Source organism: Hemiscyllium ocellatum, chromosome 43 (genome assembly GCF_020745735.1).
Source record: "Hemiscyllium ocellatum isolate sHemOce1 chromosome 43, sHemOce1.pat.X.cur, whole genome shotgun sequence".
NCBI lineage: Eukaryota > Metazoa > Chordata > Chondrichthyes > Orectolobiformes > Hemiscylliidae > Hemiscyllium > Hemiscyllium ocellatum.
The window spans coordinates 29,846,756-29,866,895 of NC_083443.1; the positions used below are offsets into that span (position 1 = coordinate 29,846,756).

The following is a 20,140-nucleotide window of genomic DNA, read 5'->3' on the forward strand; positions in this document are numbered from 1 at the left end:
TTCAGAAAAAATTTACAATGATGTTGCTAGGTTTGGAGGATTTGAGCTACAGAGAGAGGCTGAACAGGCTGGGGCTGTTTTCCCTGGAGCGTCAGAGGCTGAGGGGTGACCTTATAGAGGTTTACAAAATTATGAGGGGCATGGATAGGATGAATAGACAAAGTCTTTTCCCTGGGATTGGGGAGTCCATAACTAGAAGGCATAGGTTTAGGGTGAGAGGGGAAAGATATAAAAGAGACCTAAGGGGCAACTTTTTCAAGCAGAGGGTGGTACGTGTATGGAATGAGCTGCCAGAGGATATGGTGGAGGCTGGTACAATTGCAACATTTAAGAGGCATCTGGATGGGTATATGAATGGAAGGGTTTGGAGGGACATGGGCCAGGTGCTGGCAGGTGGGACTAGATTGGGTTGGGATATCTGGTCAGCATGGATGGGTTGGACCAAAGGGTCTGTTTCCATGTTGTACATCTCTATGACTCTATGACTTATGTGATACACAAAGGGCAATGATAGTGGATCCAGCAGTAACTTTCAAAAGGGACTTGATGAACATTTGAAAAGAAAAGAAATCTGGGGCAATGGGAAAAAGTGGAGCAATGGAGCTAAATGGATAATTGTGCTACAGAGCAGGTGCAGGCATAATAGAGGAGAGTGTGCCAAGAGGACATGCAGGTCCTTGGACTCCTCCATTGCCAGAACATAACAGCACGACGGCTGGAGGAGGAGCGCCTCATCTTCCGCCTGGGAACCCTCCAAACACAAGGAATGAACTCAGATTTCTCCAGTTTCCTCATTTCCCCTCCCCCCACCTTGTCTCAGTCGGTTCCCTCAACTCAGCACCGCCCTCCTAACCTGCAATCTTCTTCCTGACCTCTCCGCCCCCACCGCACTCCGGCCCATCACCCTCACCTTGACCTCCTTCCACCTATCACATCTCCATCGCCCCTCCCCCAAGTCCCTCCTCCCTACCTTTTATCTTAGCCTGCCTGGCACACTCTCCTCATTCCTGATGAAGGGCTTATGCCCGAAACGTCGAATTTCCTGTTCCTTGGATGCTGCCTGACCTGCTGTGCTTTAACCAGCAACACATTTTCAGCAGGCATAATAGACTCAAGGTAATTTATGCAGTGCCTTTAATGTAGGAAACTGTCACAAGATGGTTTCAGGAGTATTCCTAAATGATGATTGTCAAATTCTGGGGCTGTGAGAAATTCCCAAGTATCTTCTGGGGAACAACAATATATAATTTCTGCCTTGGTTGATTCTGTTGATCTCTCCTTTTCTAGGGATGACAGTACCTCACGGTCTGTGTTCATTAAGCGCCTGGTTGATGATCGCACTGAGACAGCAATGTCATACTATGAGTTTCTGCTCCATCTGAAGGAACGGGTGTGTAAGTGATGTGCTTTTCCCTAACCCCCACCACAGGAAACAAGTCAAAGAGGACTGTTGGAAAGTGCTCCCTGAAGTAGTATTGGTCCTTTAAAAAAAACTTGTACTTCTTCATTTATTCTGTTGGAATTGCAATATTACTCTATCCAGGGAAGTTCAGAAATAAAATGCTGGGAATGTACGCACAAGAAGTCCCTTAGTTTCTGTTAATTGGAAAGACAAGTTAGCACCTCGTCCAAACTGCAACCCTCGTGCGGAGAACAATACCAGGTCAAGTATGAAATCTTCAAACCCATCACCTCCTCAGCAACAGAATGTGTCTTATGTTCATCATGTCCAAAGCAATTGCTGGAAAGTTGGAATGAATTGAACTATGTGTTTATGGCTGCTTTGATGATTAGGTCATCGTCTCTGGAGACTGCACTGATGTGCTTATTTGGGATTGAATGTATACATTTTCTATGTTTATATTGCTCTCGCCCACTCACTGCACTTTCCTCAAGAAATCCTCATTCTTTAAGCAGCATGCTCTGCTGTAGTTTCAGTCATGGTTTCTGATGAAGTAGATTGTTTGGCTAAAATATGTGGAAAATCAGTTTGATTCGATGTTCTTTAGTCTTTCCTGTCAAATTGACTCTGCTGTTTGATGTAGAGCAGATTCAGCCTCTATCTCATAGTAGTCGGCACACACTCTGTCTAGTTCAGTGCTTTCCAAACTTTTCCCATGATGACCCTTTTTTTTGGTTAAGAGCTCTTGGTGAAATCTATGAGTTGGGAGAATACAGGGGTGTTGGTGTAATGGTGGATGTTGGTGATGAGGTGAGAGGTGCTATGAAAGTTTTGGTTGGGGGTAGGGGAGGAGGTGTCCACAAGCATGTGTGAGCAGGGGCCTGTTGTTAGAATAGAACCTCAGCTGGTCAGAACTCAGTGGGGGCTCCTCAGGACTCGCCATCCCAAACTCTCAGCTGGATGCCTCCATCCTTACTTTGGGTAACCCTGGACCAATGCTCCAGGGAAAACAGCCCCAGCCTGTTCAGCCTCTCCCTGTAGCTCAAATCCTCCAACCCTAGCAACATCCTTCTAAATCTTTTCTGAAGCCTTTCAAGTTTCACAACATCCTTCTGATAGGGAGGAGACCAGAATTGCACACAATATTACAAAAGTGGCCTAACCAATGTCCTGTACAGCTGCAACATGACCTCCCAACTCCTATACTTAGTGCTCTGACCAATAAGGGAAAGCATAGCAAATGCCTTCTTCACTATCCCATCTACCTGCGACTCACTTTCAAGGAGCTATGAACGTGCACTCCAAGGTCTGTTTGTTTAGCATTGATGAAGCAGCTCAAGACACTTCCCTGAGTAAGTCCTTCAGAGATGCCCTGGAGCCGAGATGACCGACCTCCAACAACCTCAACCACCTTCCTATGTGTCAGGTATGACTCCAACCAGGGGAGAGTTTGCCCCCCGATACGCATTAATTCCAGTTTTGCCAGGGTGCCTTGGTGTCACACTCAGTCGAATTCAGCCTTGATGTCAAGAGCTGTTGCTGTCATCTCAATCCTGGAATTCAGCTCTTTTGTCCAAGTTTCAACCAAGTAACGAGGTCAGGAGCTGCCCCTGGCATAACCCAAACTGAGTAGATGCTGCTTGATAATTTTTTCCATCACTTTAGTGATGGCGCGGTAATTGACTGGGTTGGGTTTATCCTGCTTTTTGTTTAGACGACAAGGCTGGCAATTTCCCTCATTGTCGGGTAGATGCTAGTGTTGTAATTGTACTTGCTAAGGGAGTGGCAAGTTGTGGAGCACAAGTCTTCAGTGTTAATGGCAGAGTGTTGTCAGGGCCCATCCACTGCCTCCAACTGTTTCTTGATATCACGTGGACTGAATCAAATTGGCTGCAGGCTAGAATCTGTGATGCTGAAAGAGACTGTGATGGATCATCTACTCAGCACTTCTGGCTGAAGATTGCCATGAATGCTGCAGCCCTATCTTTTGCACTAATGTGTTGGGCTCTTCCATTATTGAGGGTGGGGTTATCTGAAACTGGGCATATTTACCATGGCTAGTCCACCAAACCTGCACGTCTTTTTGGACTGTAGGAGGAAACAGAGCATCCATCAGAAAGTGGGGAGAGTGTACAAACTCCACTCTGATAGTCGCCCGAGGCCGGACTGGAACCCGGGTCCTTGACATTGTGTGCAGTGAGCAATGCTACCCACACTGACTGGGATTTAATTGTTGGCTAACAAAAACATGGGAAACACTTGCAGTATTTCTGTTTATGGGACCTGGTTGGCTGCGACATCTGATAAACGATTGACTGCATAGCCCATGTGGGACAGACCCTTAAATCAAGGAAAGTATGGTATAACCTGGATATCCGAAAATTAACTCGATAGAACTGCTGAGATTTTGTGTTTGTGTTTTTGTTAGTTTTAGCTGAAGAAAACCGGATATATTGAAATATCAATTTCTTTTTATGATCATCTCCATAACAATCGTTTGGGTCAGGAGCAGTAGCATACCACTCAGTCTCCCCACTTTCTTATGTCTCACAGTTAGTATGCAGTATATCTTTAATAAGGAAGGTGATGACATGATAATGTCATTGGACTTGTGATTCAGAATCTTGACGAATGTTCTGGGAATGTGGCTTCAAATTCCAATGCAGATGGTGAAACTTGAAATAAAACCTAGTCAAATTGCAGCCATATAGCTTTTTCTTGTGTTTTACAACTTATTTGGTTCACCAATGCTCCTCAGAAAAGGGAATCTGCCATGCGTATTGAAAATGACCTGCATGTGACTCCAGACCACAACAATGTGGTTGATTCTTCAGGACAGGCAATACATGCTGGCCCAGTCAGTGACACTGAAATCCCATCGATGAATCAACAGAAATAAATGCTCTTGACATTGTCACTGTAACTCAGTGTGTGAGGTCTTGGTCCCCATCTTAACTGAGGCCTCTAGAAGCAAGACACGCTGATGGAAGCATGCTGCTCTTGGTAACTGAATAGGTTAGATCAAGTGCTGCATGTGATAGTAGCATATGTACAGACAGAGTTGTGATAAATGTCTATTGAAACAGGAACTAAAATAATTATTGCTTCGTCAAATCTGGATACCCTGCTCACATCATGGTGGCAGATCACGCTCAGAACTGCTCCACTATCAGTAAGCTCTTGCCTGATCTGATTGCAACCTGAAGTTCATGTCCCTGATAACCTTGACTCCCATGCCTTTTATTACCAACAATCTATCCACCCCACCTGAAAATGTTCATAGACTCTGTTCCATTGCCATTTTAGGAAGTGAGCTCTCAAGAAGGTATTTTTTTCAATGACCAAGAGCAGCTGATTTCAGGAATTGTGGGTAGTCCTGTAGCACATCGAGGAACCTTTGGATTAACCAATAGTGGCAACATTGAAGAGAGGTCAGGTGTGCTCATTAAGTATTGGATGATGAAGCATTAAATTGATCAGAATGTTCAGTCATTTCTGATGTTTGTCAATGCTACACAGTTCCTAAGTGAGAGAGCTGGCCCACTCCATTCACCTCATTTTAAGAATCATCAATCTGTGCAATTTATAATTTATATAGAATTTATAATTTAATCTTTTGAGTACCTTCCAAGATCAGTATATCTTTGCTGAATCCAGAACAGAATGCAGTTCTCTAAATGAGTTCTGACCAAATCAAACCTCTCTGATGGGTTCAATCTGCAATTAGAAACCAGACAGAGTAACTTGTTACTCCTAGGAGAAAGTGAGGATTGCAGATGCTGGAGATCAGAGTCAAAACGTGTGGTGCTGGAAAAGCACAGCGGGTCAGACATCATCCGAGGAGTAACAGAGTCGAAGTTTTGAGCATTAAGCTCTTCATCAGGAAGATGCTGTCGGACTGGCTGTGCTTTTCCAGCACCACACATTTTAACTTGTTACTCCTGTTGTATAACACATTGATGCTACTGGTGACTTGAGGTTGGGGAGTTTGGGTAGAATGCTGCAGGTATTAGGCAGTAGGGTCTCGCAAGGATGCCTGAGGCTAAATGGAACTAGGAAACAGATGATGGCCTGTATGTTAATGAGGGAATAATTTGGTGAGAACTTGAATTGGCATATACATTTTGCAATAATATATAATGAATGTGCGTCTCTGTATTGGGAACATGCAGTCAGTGGGGTTGGAATTGATACGTCAGTTGGAATAAAACTGGAAAAGTATATGCATGGGTTCTGTCTAATATTTAGCCTTTAGGGAGCTCAGTGATAGAAAGGTAGTGACACTGACTAGTAATTGAGGCCAGGCAGCATCCTAGGAGCAGGAGAATCGATGATTCTGGCATGATCCCTTCATCAGGAATCCAGAGTGATGGGTTCAATTGCCACAGCAGCAGATGGTGAAATTTGAATTCAGTACAAAAAAAATTTGGAATTAATAGTCTGGCGTAAATACTTTCAATTATCATAAAGGTCCTAACCCATCAACACTGTTCTTTAGGAAAGGAAATCTGTCATCCTCACCTGGTCTGGAACATGGTTGACCCTTATCGAGAGCCACTCTGTTCAAAGGCCACAAATGTAGCGATGATCACATTGCAAGCAAGAACAAAGAAAAACAAAGCGGCCACAAATTCTCCTTCCTGTGGTCGTCTAAAGAGCTGTTCAGTAATTTGTCAGCTGAAGAGTCTCAGCCGAAGAGGCACATGTCTTTCATAACAAAATTTGGTTAATCTTAATCATATATACACTTATAGCAACGGATTGGCTCATTAACTATTACTAACAAGAGGTATAGTCATAGTCATAGAGATGTACAGTATGGAAACAGATCCTTCGATCCAACCTGTCCATGCTGACCAGATATCCCAACCCAATCTAGTCCCACCTGCCAGCACCCTGCTCATATCCCTCCAAACCCTTCCTATTCATAACCCAACTAAATGCCTCTTAAATGTTGCAATTGTACCTGCCGCCACCACTTCCTCTGGCAGCTCATTCCATACACGCATCATCCTCTAGTAAATGCAGACAGTTGTGTTTCCATGAAGGGACTGTGCCATAGTACCCAGAGGCTTTGTGTTGTTATTAAACTGGGCAGAGCTTAGTATTGTTCAAATATTAACTCATTCAGAACCATTACCTTATAGAATTCCAAGCTTTACAAAAACACATGGTGATATAATTTATTTCACATTCACACACATAACAGAATAAATGTGACGGGTGGGACATCCAGGACAAAATCACAAGATTGTTTCAGTGCAAAAGGTTGCTGTTCAGTCCATTGTGCCTGCACTGGCTCTGCAAACAAGCATCATTGCCTTGTGTCCTGCCTTTTCCTCATATCTCTGCAGACTACTTCTATCCAAGTAATCATCTAATTCCTTCTTGAATGCATCGATTGAATCTACATCCACAACTTTCAGGCAAACCTTTGACATTTCTATGTGTGATTGGAATATTGGACTGTTAAGGGATAGTCAGTAAATGTTCAGTTTTTACAAAACTCTCATTCACTGTAATCAAAGCTCAATAACATTGTTTGTTAACTGTAATTTTTATTTCCCTGATCGTTATAACTGTCTAGAATAGAATTTCCCAGAGTAGGAGTCGGGATCCCACACAGACGGAAATTCTAAGTTCTGAGGCAGCAGTGGAACTCTGACCAAGTTGTAACAGGTCCCTGGCGAACAGATAACCTTTCCTCCCACAGGCCCCCTCATCTCTCAATTCTCACTGAGGAATTTTCAAGCTTCAAGTTGGGTCATAATGGGAAAATGTGAAGTTCTGGCTTGGGGATAAGTTGCAGTTACACCATCTGCTCTGTTGCAACACAGTGCCATTGAGTGGCTGGAATCGAATATCTCATTATCTGATGAATTGGATTGGTGAAGTATCTCATTTTTTAAAAGGATTTTCTGCCGTCAATCGAACATCCACAGAGAGCAATGCAACATTTATAAAGTGAAATAAAAGTAGATCAGGAAGTAGAAATATGACGTTGTCAGCTTTTATTCTGAATGTGCAACAGAAATCTGTACTTCTCCAATTTGCGTCTTCTAGTTCCATAAACTTGAAGCATCCTTTCCTAAATCTCTATATCTCAAAGGTTTGGAGGGATATGGGCCGGGTGCTGGCAGGTGGGACTAGATTGGGTTGGGATATCTGGTCGGCATGGACAGGTTGAACTGAAGGGTCTGTTTCTATACTGTACATCTCTATGACTGTATGACTCTTCTCCTTTAGGATGCTGCTTAAAAAAAAACCTCCTTTGACCATAATGTACCTGTGAAAAGTCTTGAGATGTTTATTATGTAAGGTTATGTTGTTGAATGTTATACATTGCACCATCCAATTCAACTTTCCAAGTCAAAATTGTCAGCATTTAATGTGTAGCTGAAAATGTGTTGCTGGAAAAGCGCAACAGGTCAAGCAGCATCCAAGGAACAGGAAATTCGACATTTTGGGCATAAGCCCTTCATCAGGAATGAGGAAAGTGTGTCTAGCAGGCTAAGATAAAAGGTAGGCATTTAATGTGTACTCAGGAGTGCAATGGGGGTAGTGCCTCTCCCTCTAAGTGAGAAGGCTCATGTTCAAATTTACACAATGCTAATAACGCAGCCTCTGGATGAAGAAACAGTTGTTCCATGGCACAGTCCCTTCATGGAAACACAATTGTCTTCTCTACCTCTTGATAGTAGTAGTTTATGAGCCAATGAGTTACTGGAGTTATATGTTATCTGATATGCCTAGATGAGTTATAACAGATAGAAAATTACGGTGCAGAAGTAAGTCATTCAACCACTGTGCCTCTGACAATTCTTTGGACTCATTGAGAATCTCTTTCAATGTGAAATCTGTGTCCTTTGGTTACTGAACTTTCAGGTGGAATCTGAAAACAGCAAACATTAGACATCTGAAGCAAAATGTGGAGAACATTTGTACTGACATTGCACAGTAGGAAATACACCATTGAAACAAAATCAAATGATTTTAAAATGGAATTGAGTATTTATACAAGGAACGGGAGGCGTGAAATAAGGAAGGTATCTCCTTGTGAAGCAATCTGCAATCGACTTTATAGAAAGAGAACAAATAAATAGGATTGTGCTGATGGCTGAGGTGACCTTTGAAAACAAGTGGAAGCTCTAGGTGGAGATGGCAATGGCATGAAGACATTTAACAGATCTGATTTCAGATTTATCCAGCAACAATCCCACAGGAACTTATACTCCACCCACAGTTTTATAGAAAGCCTAATAAGGTTGCCTTGCTAATGGTTGTGGTGGTTTCTTTCCTGTTCTGAATCATTCATTGATCCTAATGGGGACGTGGCAACATCAATGGAATGTAGCAAACAATACTGCTGTCGATGCCCCACCCCTTCCCGGGGATTGGACCGACGTCTCCAGATACGCGAACTGATTGGCTTCTACGCTCCCATTGTTTCATCTATGCGACATTGATTGGCTCAGAGTGATGTCAATCATAGGCTGCCCCCGCCCTTCTCCCATCGACGATTGGTCTTCCCTCTCGGTCCGCCCCCCCCTCCAATGTGGACGGGATTGGTGGAGAAGGTGCAGGCTGATTGGCTGGCACTGGCTGTCAATCGGACGGGTCAAGCCGGCAGTACCAGGACCCCGCCCACTTCCCCTATGCCACGCCCCTTGCAAGGTGGCCCCACCCCTTTTGCCGTTGGAGACAAAGAGAGTGCAGATGCTGGAGTCCAAAGTCGGCAGGCAGGAGGCTGGGAGAGCATAGCAAGCCAGGCAGCATCAAAAGTGTAACCCTTCTTCCAGCTTCCTGCCTGTCTACTCCCTTTCCCGTAGTACCTCATGGGTCCATCCCTCTTTGACACTTCCACCATGGCACCACCCCTCCCTAGACCCCACCCATTTCACCTCTGGCTGCCCTCTTGCCATCTGACCCCACTCTTCCATAGATCCCACCCCCCCCCCCGGCCCCACTCTTCCATAGACCCCACTGGCCTCACCCCTCCATAGACCCCATCCATACCCCTGGCCCCACCCATCCAAATACTCCACCCACCTCCCTGGCCCCACCCTTCCATAGACCCCACCCACACCCCTGGCCCCACCCTTCGATAGACCCCACCCCCTGGCCCCAACCTTCCATAGACCCCACCCACCCCTGGCCCCACTCTTCCATAGACCCCACCCACCCCTGGCCCCACTCTTCCATAGACCCCACCCACCCCTGGCCCCACTCTTCCATAGACCCCGGCCCCACCCTTCCATAGACCCCACCCACCCCACTGGCCTCACCCCTCCATAGACCCCATCCATACCCTGGCCCCACCCATCCAAATATCCCACCCACCTCCCTGGCCCCACCCTTCCATAGACCCCACCCACACCCCTGGCCCCACCCTTCCATAGACCCCACACTTCCCCAGCTCCTCCCTTCCACAGACTCCACTCACACCCCTGGCCCCACCCTTCCATAGACCCCATCCACACCCCTGGACCCACTCCTCTCAAGACCCTTCCAGTTTACCTGTGGACTCTTCTCTCCCTAGACCCCAACTCCTTACCCCTGGCTCCTGCCCTCCACTTGTTCTTACCCCTCCCTCAACCCCATTTTCTTAATCCCGGCCCCCTCCCCATTCTGTGCTCACACCCACTTATACTCTTGCACCATCCTTCCCCTGTGCCATCCCACTTACCTGCTCCCCCCACCCCGACCCAACCCACTTACTCCTTGGCCCTATCCCTAAAGCTCCCTTTCCCCGCCGCATTCTTATTGCCCAGTGCCCTTCATAAATACCCTGCCTCTCAGCCCTTCTTGCCCGCCCTCTCACTGTGTCCCTGCCCCTCCCCTGCCATGACCTTTCCTTGGCCACACACATTATTCCATGGCACTGCCATCACCCCTGATCCCAGCCTATACTTCATCATCACCATTACCCCACCCCCGACACCAGCCTTTCCACTACATTACCTTCCCTGGCTCCACCGAAATAAACCAAAAAAACTACAGATGCTGGAAATCAGTAATAAATAAAGAAGTTGCTGGAGGAACTCAGCAAGTCATGTGGCGCAGAAACAGAGCCATCATCCAAACTTGCTCATACTTGAACTGGTCCTATTTGTCTGCCATCTTTTACCTCGTTTAATGTCTACAGTTTGAGTTTGAGACAGCAGCCTTCCATCCATTGGCTCCATCTGGACGTCTCATTGCTGCGGTAAGGCTGCCAACGTCATCAAAGACCCCCCTCCCACCACGTAATGCTCTCTTATAACCTCTCCCGTTAGGCAGAAGATGCAGAAACTTGAACACAAGTACCAACAGTTTCAAGAACAGCTTTTTCTCTGGTGTTATTAGACTGCTGAATTAACTGAGTCGAGAATGGACTCTAATTTCAAATAATATTAATCTTGTTTTGCACACCTCCTGTACAGTTGTAACCTATATGGTTTGCTTTATCTAAGTACCTGTATGTCCTGGCTTGCTATGATCTACCTATACTGCTCGCAAAACAAAGCTTTTCACTGGACTTAGATACACCTGACTACAATAAATCAAATCAAAAGCAAGAACTCCAAAATCTGATTTGAGTAGAGGTAGCTGATCATTTATGTGGCCAAACCAGAAGTTTATGGAAAGCCTCTACAGTTGTAGTAGCTTCTGTGAAAAAAAAAATCAGTTAGTGTTTTAGGTCCAGTGATACTTTCTCAGAACTGATGGTAGCTAGGAAAATGTTGCTTTAAAAACTGAAAGAATCATGGATGCTGTAAATTAAAAACAAAAACAGAAGTTGCTGGTTTATATGCAGAAGATAGGATGGGGTGAGGGGGTAAGGAGTAAATGATAGGTTACATTAGATTCCCTACAGCGTGGAAACAGGCCGAGCTGCTCAACGAGTCCACAATAGGTGGGGATACATCCCAAAGAGAGAGAAAGGATAGATAAAGGAGTAGATAACAATCTGGCTAGGAGGATGAATAACTGTTAATGGAGACTGTTAGTGGCTAAAAATAGTGTGTAATGGCAAACTATGTGATAGCGGTAGATAATGAGGATTGCAGATGCTGAAATGCACAGGAGGCGGGAAGAACACAGCAAGCCAGGCAGCATCAGGAAGTGAAAGTGATGCTGGAGATTAAATGCTGATGATTCCTGCTGAAGAGCTCCTGCCCTAAATGTCGATTTTCCTACTCCTCAGATGCTGCCTGACATGCTGTGCATTTCCAGTACCACTCTAAGCTTGACTCAGAATCGGGAGGTGGACAGATCAATGTTTTGGGAAGATGCTGCCTGGCTAGCTGTGTTCTCCCAGCCTCCTGTGGATTCCAGCATCTGCAGGTTTTTTTTGTCTCTGATGATGTGGATGTGGCGGTGTTGGACTGGGGTGGACAAAGTTAAAAATCACACAACACCAGGTTATAATCCGACAGGTTTATGTGGAAGTACAAACTTTCCTAGCGCTGCTCCTTCGACAGGTAGCAGGTCACAAGCTAGGAGAAAGTGAGGAATGCAGATGCTGGAGATCAGAATGGAGAGTGCGGTGCTGGGAAAGCACAACAGATCAGGTAGCATCTGAGGAGCAGGAGAATCAACTTTTCGGACTAGCTACCTGACGAAGGAGCAACGCTCCGAAAGCTTGTGCTTCCAAATAAACCTGGTGTTAAGTGACTTTTAACTTCATTTTAAGTGTGAACCATAGTTGCGTGAAAGAAGGGCTTTTGCCCGAAACGTCGGATGGTGCCTGAACTGCTGTGCTCTTCCAGCACCACTGATCCAGAATCTGGTTTCCAGCATCTGCAGTCATTGTTTTTACCTGAAACACAACCTGGTTCAATCCTAAAGTTAAAAATCACACAACACCAGATTATAGTCCAACAGGTTTAACCTCAGTCCAACACCGGTATCTCCAGATCCTGTGGGTAAAAAATGAGGTCTGCAGATGCTGGAGATCACAGCTGCAAATGTGTTGCTGGTCAAAGCACAGCAGGCCAGGCAGCATCTCAGGAATAGAGAATTCGACGTTTCGAGCATAAGCCCCAGATCCTGGTTCAATCCTGGCCTCCCCAGATGCTGCTGGACCTGCAGAGCATCTGCAGCAACTTCTGATTTTGCTTCCTATTTCCCAGCATTGCTCCGCCCCCTCTCATCACCACGCCCACTCCGCGGGCCCGCCCACAGACACGCCCACTAGCTCACCACCCACCCAGAGCCAGGCCCCCCAGCGACCGTCAACCCCACGCCCCATGGCCTTGGCCCCGCCCCCCGCGGCCTTGGCCCCGCCCCCTCCCGCCCCCGCGGCCTTGGCCCCGCCCCCTCCCCGCGGTTTGTTCTCCGAGGTTTCTCAAGATGGCGGACGCGGGTCAATTCGCGGAAAACGGCGGCTCCGGGGCGGCCGCCGATGGTTTCGACGGCGCCTTCTACAGCTTCAGCGGCCAGGGGGCGGGCGAGGCCTCGTTCGGTGGCGGAGGCGCCGAGGTGAAAAGTGCGGCGGCCGGAGGAGGAGGCGGCGGCGGCGAGGCCGGCGGCCAGGCCTCGGGTCGCCTGGGGGACGGGAGCCGGGATCAGCAGCAGGCGGCGAGCACGGCTCCTCCACCACCGCCTCCCCCGGTGAAGGAAGTGGAAGGCTCAAAGATTAACGCCAGCAAGAATGAGGAGGACGAAGGGTGAGTGGCCCGGGGTGGGGGATGGAGCAGAGAGAGGGGGGAGGGCGGTGGGGTCTTTTTTTAACTGAGCGCCGAGGCCTGAGGCCTGCACTGCTGCTGACCCCGTGTTGACCCTCGCTGGAGACCCCCAGGTTCTGACCTCTGCAGCTTACCCCAGTGCTGGGCTCAGCATAAAGAGTCTTTAATTCAATCCCCGCCACCCTCTATTAATCATCTCCCCTCTCCAGGTATTTGGTCTCTTTTTGTTTTGTTAGGCAAAGCTGCAGCCCAGTACATGCTGCACAGTGACAGGAGCCTGCATTGACAAAGCGCCACCCCAAAGCTCTGTGATGCCTACAAAGTTCTTTCTCTTTCCTGAGGTGTTGCAATTTTCGACACGCTGCAGCCGGTTTTGCACCCAGACCCCCCAAAAAATACCTGCTAACAAATGTGGGCAATGAGTGACCAAATCAAAGCAGAAAGTGCTGGGGAAACTCAGCAGGTCTGGCAGAGACGTTAGCCCAGTTTCTTTCTCTAGATGCTCTCAGGTGTTCTGAGTTTCCATCAAATCGTTTTTTTCTCCCAGCATCTGCAGTATTTTGCTTTCAATGGACAATTCTTGATTTTGGACTAGAGCGGTACTGGCAAAACACAGCAGGTCAGGCAGCATCTGGATCAGTGGTGCTGGAAGAGCACAGCAGTTCAGGCAGCATCCAACGAGCAGCGAAATCGACGTTTCGAGCAAAAGCCCTTCACATCAGGCTTTTGCCCGAAACATCGATTTCGCTGCTCGTTGGATGCTGCCTGAACTGCTGTGCTCTTCCAGCACCACTGATCCAGAATCTGGTTTCCAGCATCTGCAGTCATTGTTTTTACCTAGGTCAGGCAGCATCCGAGGAGCAGGAAAATCGACATTTCAGGCAAAAGTCCTTCATCAGGAGTTCCTGATTTTGTTTATAGGATAACGGAGCCCTGAAATGCCCCATGACTACCTGACAGATGGCTTCTCTTCTCAGTTGAAAAGAAGACCCTCTGACAGTACTGAAGTTGGTACAATACTGAAGTTTCAGTCTCGAGTTTGGACTCTAGGTCTTGAATTCAGAATCTTTTGGCTCAGGGGTGAAGCTGATGAGCTGAGACAAACAAAGATCCAAAAAAAGTGTTATGGTTTTCTGCCCTTTCTTCAGCGCCATAGATGACAGGTTGTTACCTAGTCATGTAATCTTGTGACAATATGAGACACGTTGGTGGAAATGTGTGGTAAAAACAAAAGGCTAATGTTAGATCTGAAATTATTCATTTCTTAAATACTAGTGGCTACACTGTACATCTGCAACAACTTTCTATTTTTGATTAATGTGGGGTTATTTTGTAAGACCTTGCAGCACAAAACTGGCTGCTGTGCCTGTGCTGGTTCTTGAAAGAGTTATCCAATTTTCCTGTTCCCCAACTTGCCCCTGTAGTTCTGCAAATTTTCTATTTCAAATGTTTATCCAGTTGCATTGTGAAAAATTGTTCTGAATCTGTTTCAGACCTTGTGGCAGTGTGTTCCAGCGTGGTCAGCAAAAATTCTCATTTCCCCTCTGGTTCTTTTGCTGATTATCTTAAATCCGTGTGCTCTGATTACTTGCTTTTCTATCTGTGAAAACTGTTCTTCCTCCCACTCATCAAAACACCCTTGTAGAGTTTCTTTATACTCCCCATTTGAAGGAATGCCATCCCAACTTCTCTAGTTGAAGTCTTTCCATTATTTTACCATATTGCTCAATCATCTCTTCTATGTGGAGATGGTGTTTTCTTGAACCAGTTTTTTTTAGTTTACACTATAAATTTGGACTGATCTGTGCTGAAGTGCAGACTGAGCTGGTCCATGAGGCAAGCAATGTGATTAATCTACAGCTGGGCCCTGAGTAAAACAGTATAAAGCTTCTTAAGAGCTCTGTTAAATAATCATGCATTGAAATAGTTTCCACTTCAAAATAAATAGGATTTTGTGGGTTTTAGCTACCGAAATGCTGGACGATATAAACATAATCGCTGTAAGTTTGAGTGGTTACAGTTTGTCGCACTTCATCCCATTTTGTGAAGACCTAAACTTCTGTATGTGTTCCTCGTCCTGTAGTGCTTGTTGCAGTACACAGTTTGTCTACTTTTATTGATTTACTATGAACAGCTTAGTTTTGACAGGCTTCATGTTCACTTCACTGTAATATCTGCTGAAGTTCATAATTCCAGTTATTTCAGTTTGCTGAGGTGTTGTTGTGCTCACTTGCGTTGCAGAGCTGGTGTAGCAAAATGCTGACTAATCTATTCTTCAGATGTTAGGTCTAGGTGTGGTGTCTAGGGCACAGTAACTTGCAGAGCAAATTGCAAATACTGTGCAGGGTCATTACTTGGTACGTTTACAAAAACCTCCAGTTGGGTAATGTTAAACTGCTCAGGTGGTTTAACTGATTTATTCATATCTTTACCTCATCGATTAGATTAGATCCTTATTCCCAAATAGTTGTTAATGTGTATATATGTTGTATATAATGCCATTTCAAAAAGAAGTATATGTTGTTGAAAGTTTACAAGTAGTGCTAATATTGCAAGGCCAGTTTGGATGCCAGAATGTGAAAATAATTTTCATGTTTTGAACTTTAGAGTTATTCAAACTCATTGTGTATAGTTGGTAAATTCAAGGAATGTTTTCATAATTTTGATTTATTCAGATCATGATCCATAAAAGTACTAATTACAGTGATGCCATTTGGACATCAGAATTAGACTTTGTTATTGCAACAACCCTGAACTAGGAAATATCTCAGAACAATTTTGCACAAATATGAAAAAAGTTTAAATCATCGTCCTGTGTTAATTTCTGTTTTACAGCTTTATTTCTACCAGTCGTATTTACAAACTGACCTTTTCTGACTATTTTTTACAGATTTCACTAATCTGAGTTTTTATCCTATACCATATTAGAAGAATCTGTAAAAGCATAGCTATTCATCTTGCTGAATCTTCTGATCACCACCTGAAATTTTTAACATACTAAATGACCAAAATAGAATCAGGGAAGTGTATTGTACAAATCTCCTTGATTCTTTGGAAATTGGCCAAATTCCAGACAGTTAATTCCAGTACAATCATTATTCAGCCTTGCGTAGAAATGCTTCCTGACCCTCCCAGCCTGCAGGAAAACATTGTATTCTGTTGAGTATTTGATTCTTCCACTCTATCTGCATGTCTGTATCAACTTCCATCCACTTTTTATCTGAAAGTAAAGATGCAGTGTCAGCTATTTTAATGTATTGCAGTGGTGGATTTACATTTTATTTGGCATAGTTTAGTTTAATTCTCTTAAGATTTTAAAAACCCTGTCCATCTATAGTTTGATGAAATTGATTTGGTTATTCTAATCTCTCCATTTAGGGAGAATTGAACAAATTGATGTCTTGCAGACCCACATAAATAGGGCACAGTCCCTTGCTTAACTCTTCAGTACACAGTACCTTTTTTGTATGGGAGGTTGTATCGACTGAATCCTCGACGCAACACACCTACCCAGCAGCTTTCTGACGCTTGTTTTATGGGTGACCAGTTAGCATATGCTTATATGCAGCTCACAATGAACAGCTTGGAAACCTTTAACTGAGAAGCTGGACTTCTGATGTAATCTTTGCTGTTTCTGCCTCATCTATTGCTCTAGTGGATGCCATTTTAGATGTCTCATCTTCAACACTGCAGTTATTCTAATAATGTCAATATCGTGCACAAGACTTGTTTCACATTGTACTTCAATCCGCTAAAGTATGCCTTGTTATTTCATAAGCTTTACTGATTTCCTCCTGAATTTCCATTCAACATGCACCAATCACACTGAATTGTTATTCCTTTTTTGCCTTCACCATGAATCATCATTGTATCAGATACATATGTTTAATGCTTCCTAGTCCATTGTGGATTATTTAACTTCTGATGTAAAACTCTTAAGAATTAACACATCTGTTTAATTACCAATTACTTAATTACTCTAAATGATATTGGTATTATTTTCTTCTTTATTCACCTTTGTGAATACAATTTCAACAGGAAGTGAACACCTTTTCTGACTTACTCTTGATAATGGTGGCGTTGACATATCCAGTGCATTAATTCAGGATTCATGGCTGCCGTTTTCGAATTATTGCTTGGCATTGGGAACTAGATTGCATCAGTTGATTTTGTTTTCCTTCTCCTCTGTAGATTTTGTAGGGAAGAGCTGCTGCTACTTGCTATTTCAAGAAATGTCTTGATTTTGAAGACATTGACAACATGGAAGCCCATTTATTTTATGCTAAAGGTAGTAGTTTAAGATAAGATGGAAAAGTTCAAGTCCAGATTAGAGAACAATGATGTGTGTTTCAATCAGAGACTGATTGAAGCTGCTTTTCACCTTCTGGTTTATGTTTTTTTAATGTGATCAGAAGCCCAATAATCTTTCATTTTAAAAAACAAAGTCACTTTACTTTTAATAAGCAGGGAGATGATGGAGTGTTATTTTTGTCAGAGGCCCAGGTAAAATTCTGGGAACCTGAGTTCAAGTCCACTGTAGAAGATGGGGGCATTTGAATTTTAAAAGTCGAATGGTAACCTTGAAACCATTGATTATTGTAAAACAAAAACCTTATTTGGCTCACTTATCTTTTAAGAAAGGGAAGCTACTGACCTTGCCTGCTGTCGCCCTACATATGGGACCCAATGGTTGAACCTTAACTGCCCTCGAAAATGATCTGACAAATTGGCCAGCTGTATCAGAGCACTAAACAGTGTCAAGTAAGGGACTGAAATGGGACAGACCAGTTGGTGCAAACTGGTGCAACACCAGGCTTGTTTAAGCATGAGATGTCAGTCAGATGAAGCTATGGCATAATGGTTCTGTTCGCCGAGCTGGAAGTTTTTGTTGCAAACATCTCGCCCCCTGGCTAGGAGACATCATCAGTGCTGTGGAGCCTCCTGCGAAGCGCTTCTTTGATGTTTCTTCCGGCATTTATAGTGGTATAATTTACCACTATAAATGCCGGAAGAAACATCAAAGAAGCGCTTCGCAGGAGGCTCCAGAGCACTGATGATGTCTCCTAGCCAGGGGACGAAACGTTTGCAACAAAAACTTCCAGCTCGGCGAACAGAACCACTACAACAAGCACCCGAGCTACAAATCTTCGCACAAACTTTGAGCTATGGCATAAGGCTACTTACCTGCCAAACAGCTGAAGCAGAATGTGATAGATGGACTTAATAATTCCCTAACCAATAGATCTGCCATATCCTGTCATAAATGGTGGTGGACCTTCAACCATTGCAGGAATAGGAAGCTCTAGAATATCCCCAAAGTGATGGGGAACCCAGCCTATCAGCACAAAAGATAAGGCGGCAACATTTCAACAATTTTCTGCTAGAATTGCCGAGTGGGTGATCAGTCCCCAGTATCACAGATGCTCGTCTTCAGACAATTCAGTTCATTTAACATGAAATTAAATGGCTGAAGATACTGGATAGGGCTATGGACTCTTAACAATGTTCTGACAATAGCACTGAAAACTTGTGCTCCAGAATTTCCACAGTACAGCTGAATTATTCCACGGCAGATACAACACTGATGTAAAAAGTTACCCAGGGCTGTCCCATACACAAAAAGCAGGACAGATCCAGCAGTGCCAATTACTGCCCACTAATCTACTCTAAATTATCATTAAAGTGATGGAAGGTGTCCTCAAACAGCACTTGCTTCATGATAAATTGCTCACTGATGCTCAGTTTGTGTTCTGCCAGGGATGCTCAGCTCCTGACTTCGTTACAGTCTTGTGAACATTCAGTGAACAAAAGAACTGAATTCCAGAGGAAAAGGAAGGATGACTGCACTTGGTGTCAAGGCTGCACTTGACAGAATGTGGCATACAGGATGCTTAGCAAAACTGGAGTCAGTGGGAATCAGGAGAAAGACACTCGGTTGGTTGGAGTCATACCATGATGTCTTTGGGAGTTATTGTCATTTTAAAACCTAATATCTCTGCAGGAGTTGCCCGGCAACTTTGTCTGCTTCACCCATGGCATTCCCTACACCGCAAGGGCAGGTGATATTGTCACTGCACGATGTTCAGTTTCATTCATGACTCCTCTGATTAAAGCAGTCCATGTCCAAGTGCAGCAAGATCTGGCTTGCTTATGCTGTAGGCCAAGACCCGAGAGATCCAGCACTTTATTCCCTCCATGGAAAATAACAAAATTAAATTCAATCAGCACTGGTGGTTATACATACACCATTTTCTCCAGGACATTTAGAGATAGGCAATAAATGCTGGCTTAGCCAGTCACACCCAGATTCCTGGAATGAATGAAAAATTAGGAATTTGTTAGTTGGGAAATAATTTAATGTTGCTTACAAATAACTATGGGAAGAAAATCTGCCACTCTTTCTGGGCTGGTTGGCAATACACTTTTGTGTGTGTTCCTTATATTCTGAAATAGCCCAGTAAACCATTGAGTTATACGTGAGGATTGATGGTAATTGTTGTCTTGCCAGCATCCCCTTCAGTCTACACTGCATTCTATAAGGCCACTTTGCAACCATTGTAAAATATAAAATGTGTGTGCTGCATTTGGTTTGGTTATGCTCTTATGAATGTTTACTCCCTATAGATTATTTGTAATCAATACACTCTCTATAGAGTGTTTGCTGTGTAAAGATACTTTTGTTTTCTGAGTTTAATGCTTACTGCTGAATCTTATGCTGATTTTGACTCTTAGTTGAAGGTGTGGATGCACTGCTAACAGGATGTTTAATGTCTTGCATCTGGTGCCTGGTAAATTTCACATGTTTTTTATTTGAGATCGTCATTAGACCTTGTTGCCCTGATTTTAACTTGAGCACATGGAAGGTGCCCCCATCAGGCACTGAAGTGACTTTCTGCCAGAAAAGTAGCAAATGCAGGAAGTAATGGAGGACTCTGGTGAACACCAACCAGTCATTACAGCCCTTCAAGGTGGGAAATCTACCTTGGTGTGAATAGATCTGAGAAAGAAACTCATTTGAGGACTGAGTTTATACTTACATCTGTGTCTGATGTGAGACAACAGAGCTTAC

General features: G+C 44.4%; 2 protein-coding genes across 6 annotated transcripts in view; both read left to right on the top strand.

Moving 5' to 3' along the window:
• Positions 1-1,657, top strand: part of LOC132834891 (protein transport protein Sec24A-like) — an 84,443-nt gene extending 82,786 nt beyond the window's left edge. The window contains exon 21 of the mRNA XM_060853973.1: positions 1,288-1,657. Coding sequence (XP_060709956.1) covers positions 1,288-1,402 — 115 coding nt within the window. The 3' untranslated portion in view covers positions 1,403-1,657. The remainder of the gene's footprint in view (positions 1-1,287) is intronic.
• Positions 1,658-12,702: 11,045 nt separating this feature from the next.
• The window catches only part of LOC132835114 (heterogeneous nuclear ribonucleoprotein D-like), a 33,821-nt gene continuing 26,383 nt past the window's right edge, over positions 12,703-20,140 (top strand). For all 5 annotated transcript variants that reach the window (XR_009647283.1, XM_060854439.1, XM_060854441.1 and 2 more), the window contains exon 1: positions 12,703-13,053. Coding sequence is in view for 4 of the 5 variants with exons in the window: in XM_060854439.1 (XP_060710422.1) it covers positions 12,737-13,053 (317 nt within the window). In the remaining variant the exon portion in view is untranslated. The remainder of the gene's footprint in view (positions 13,054-20,140) is intronic.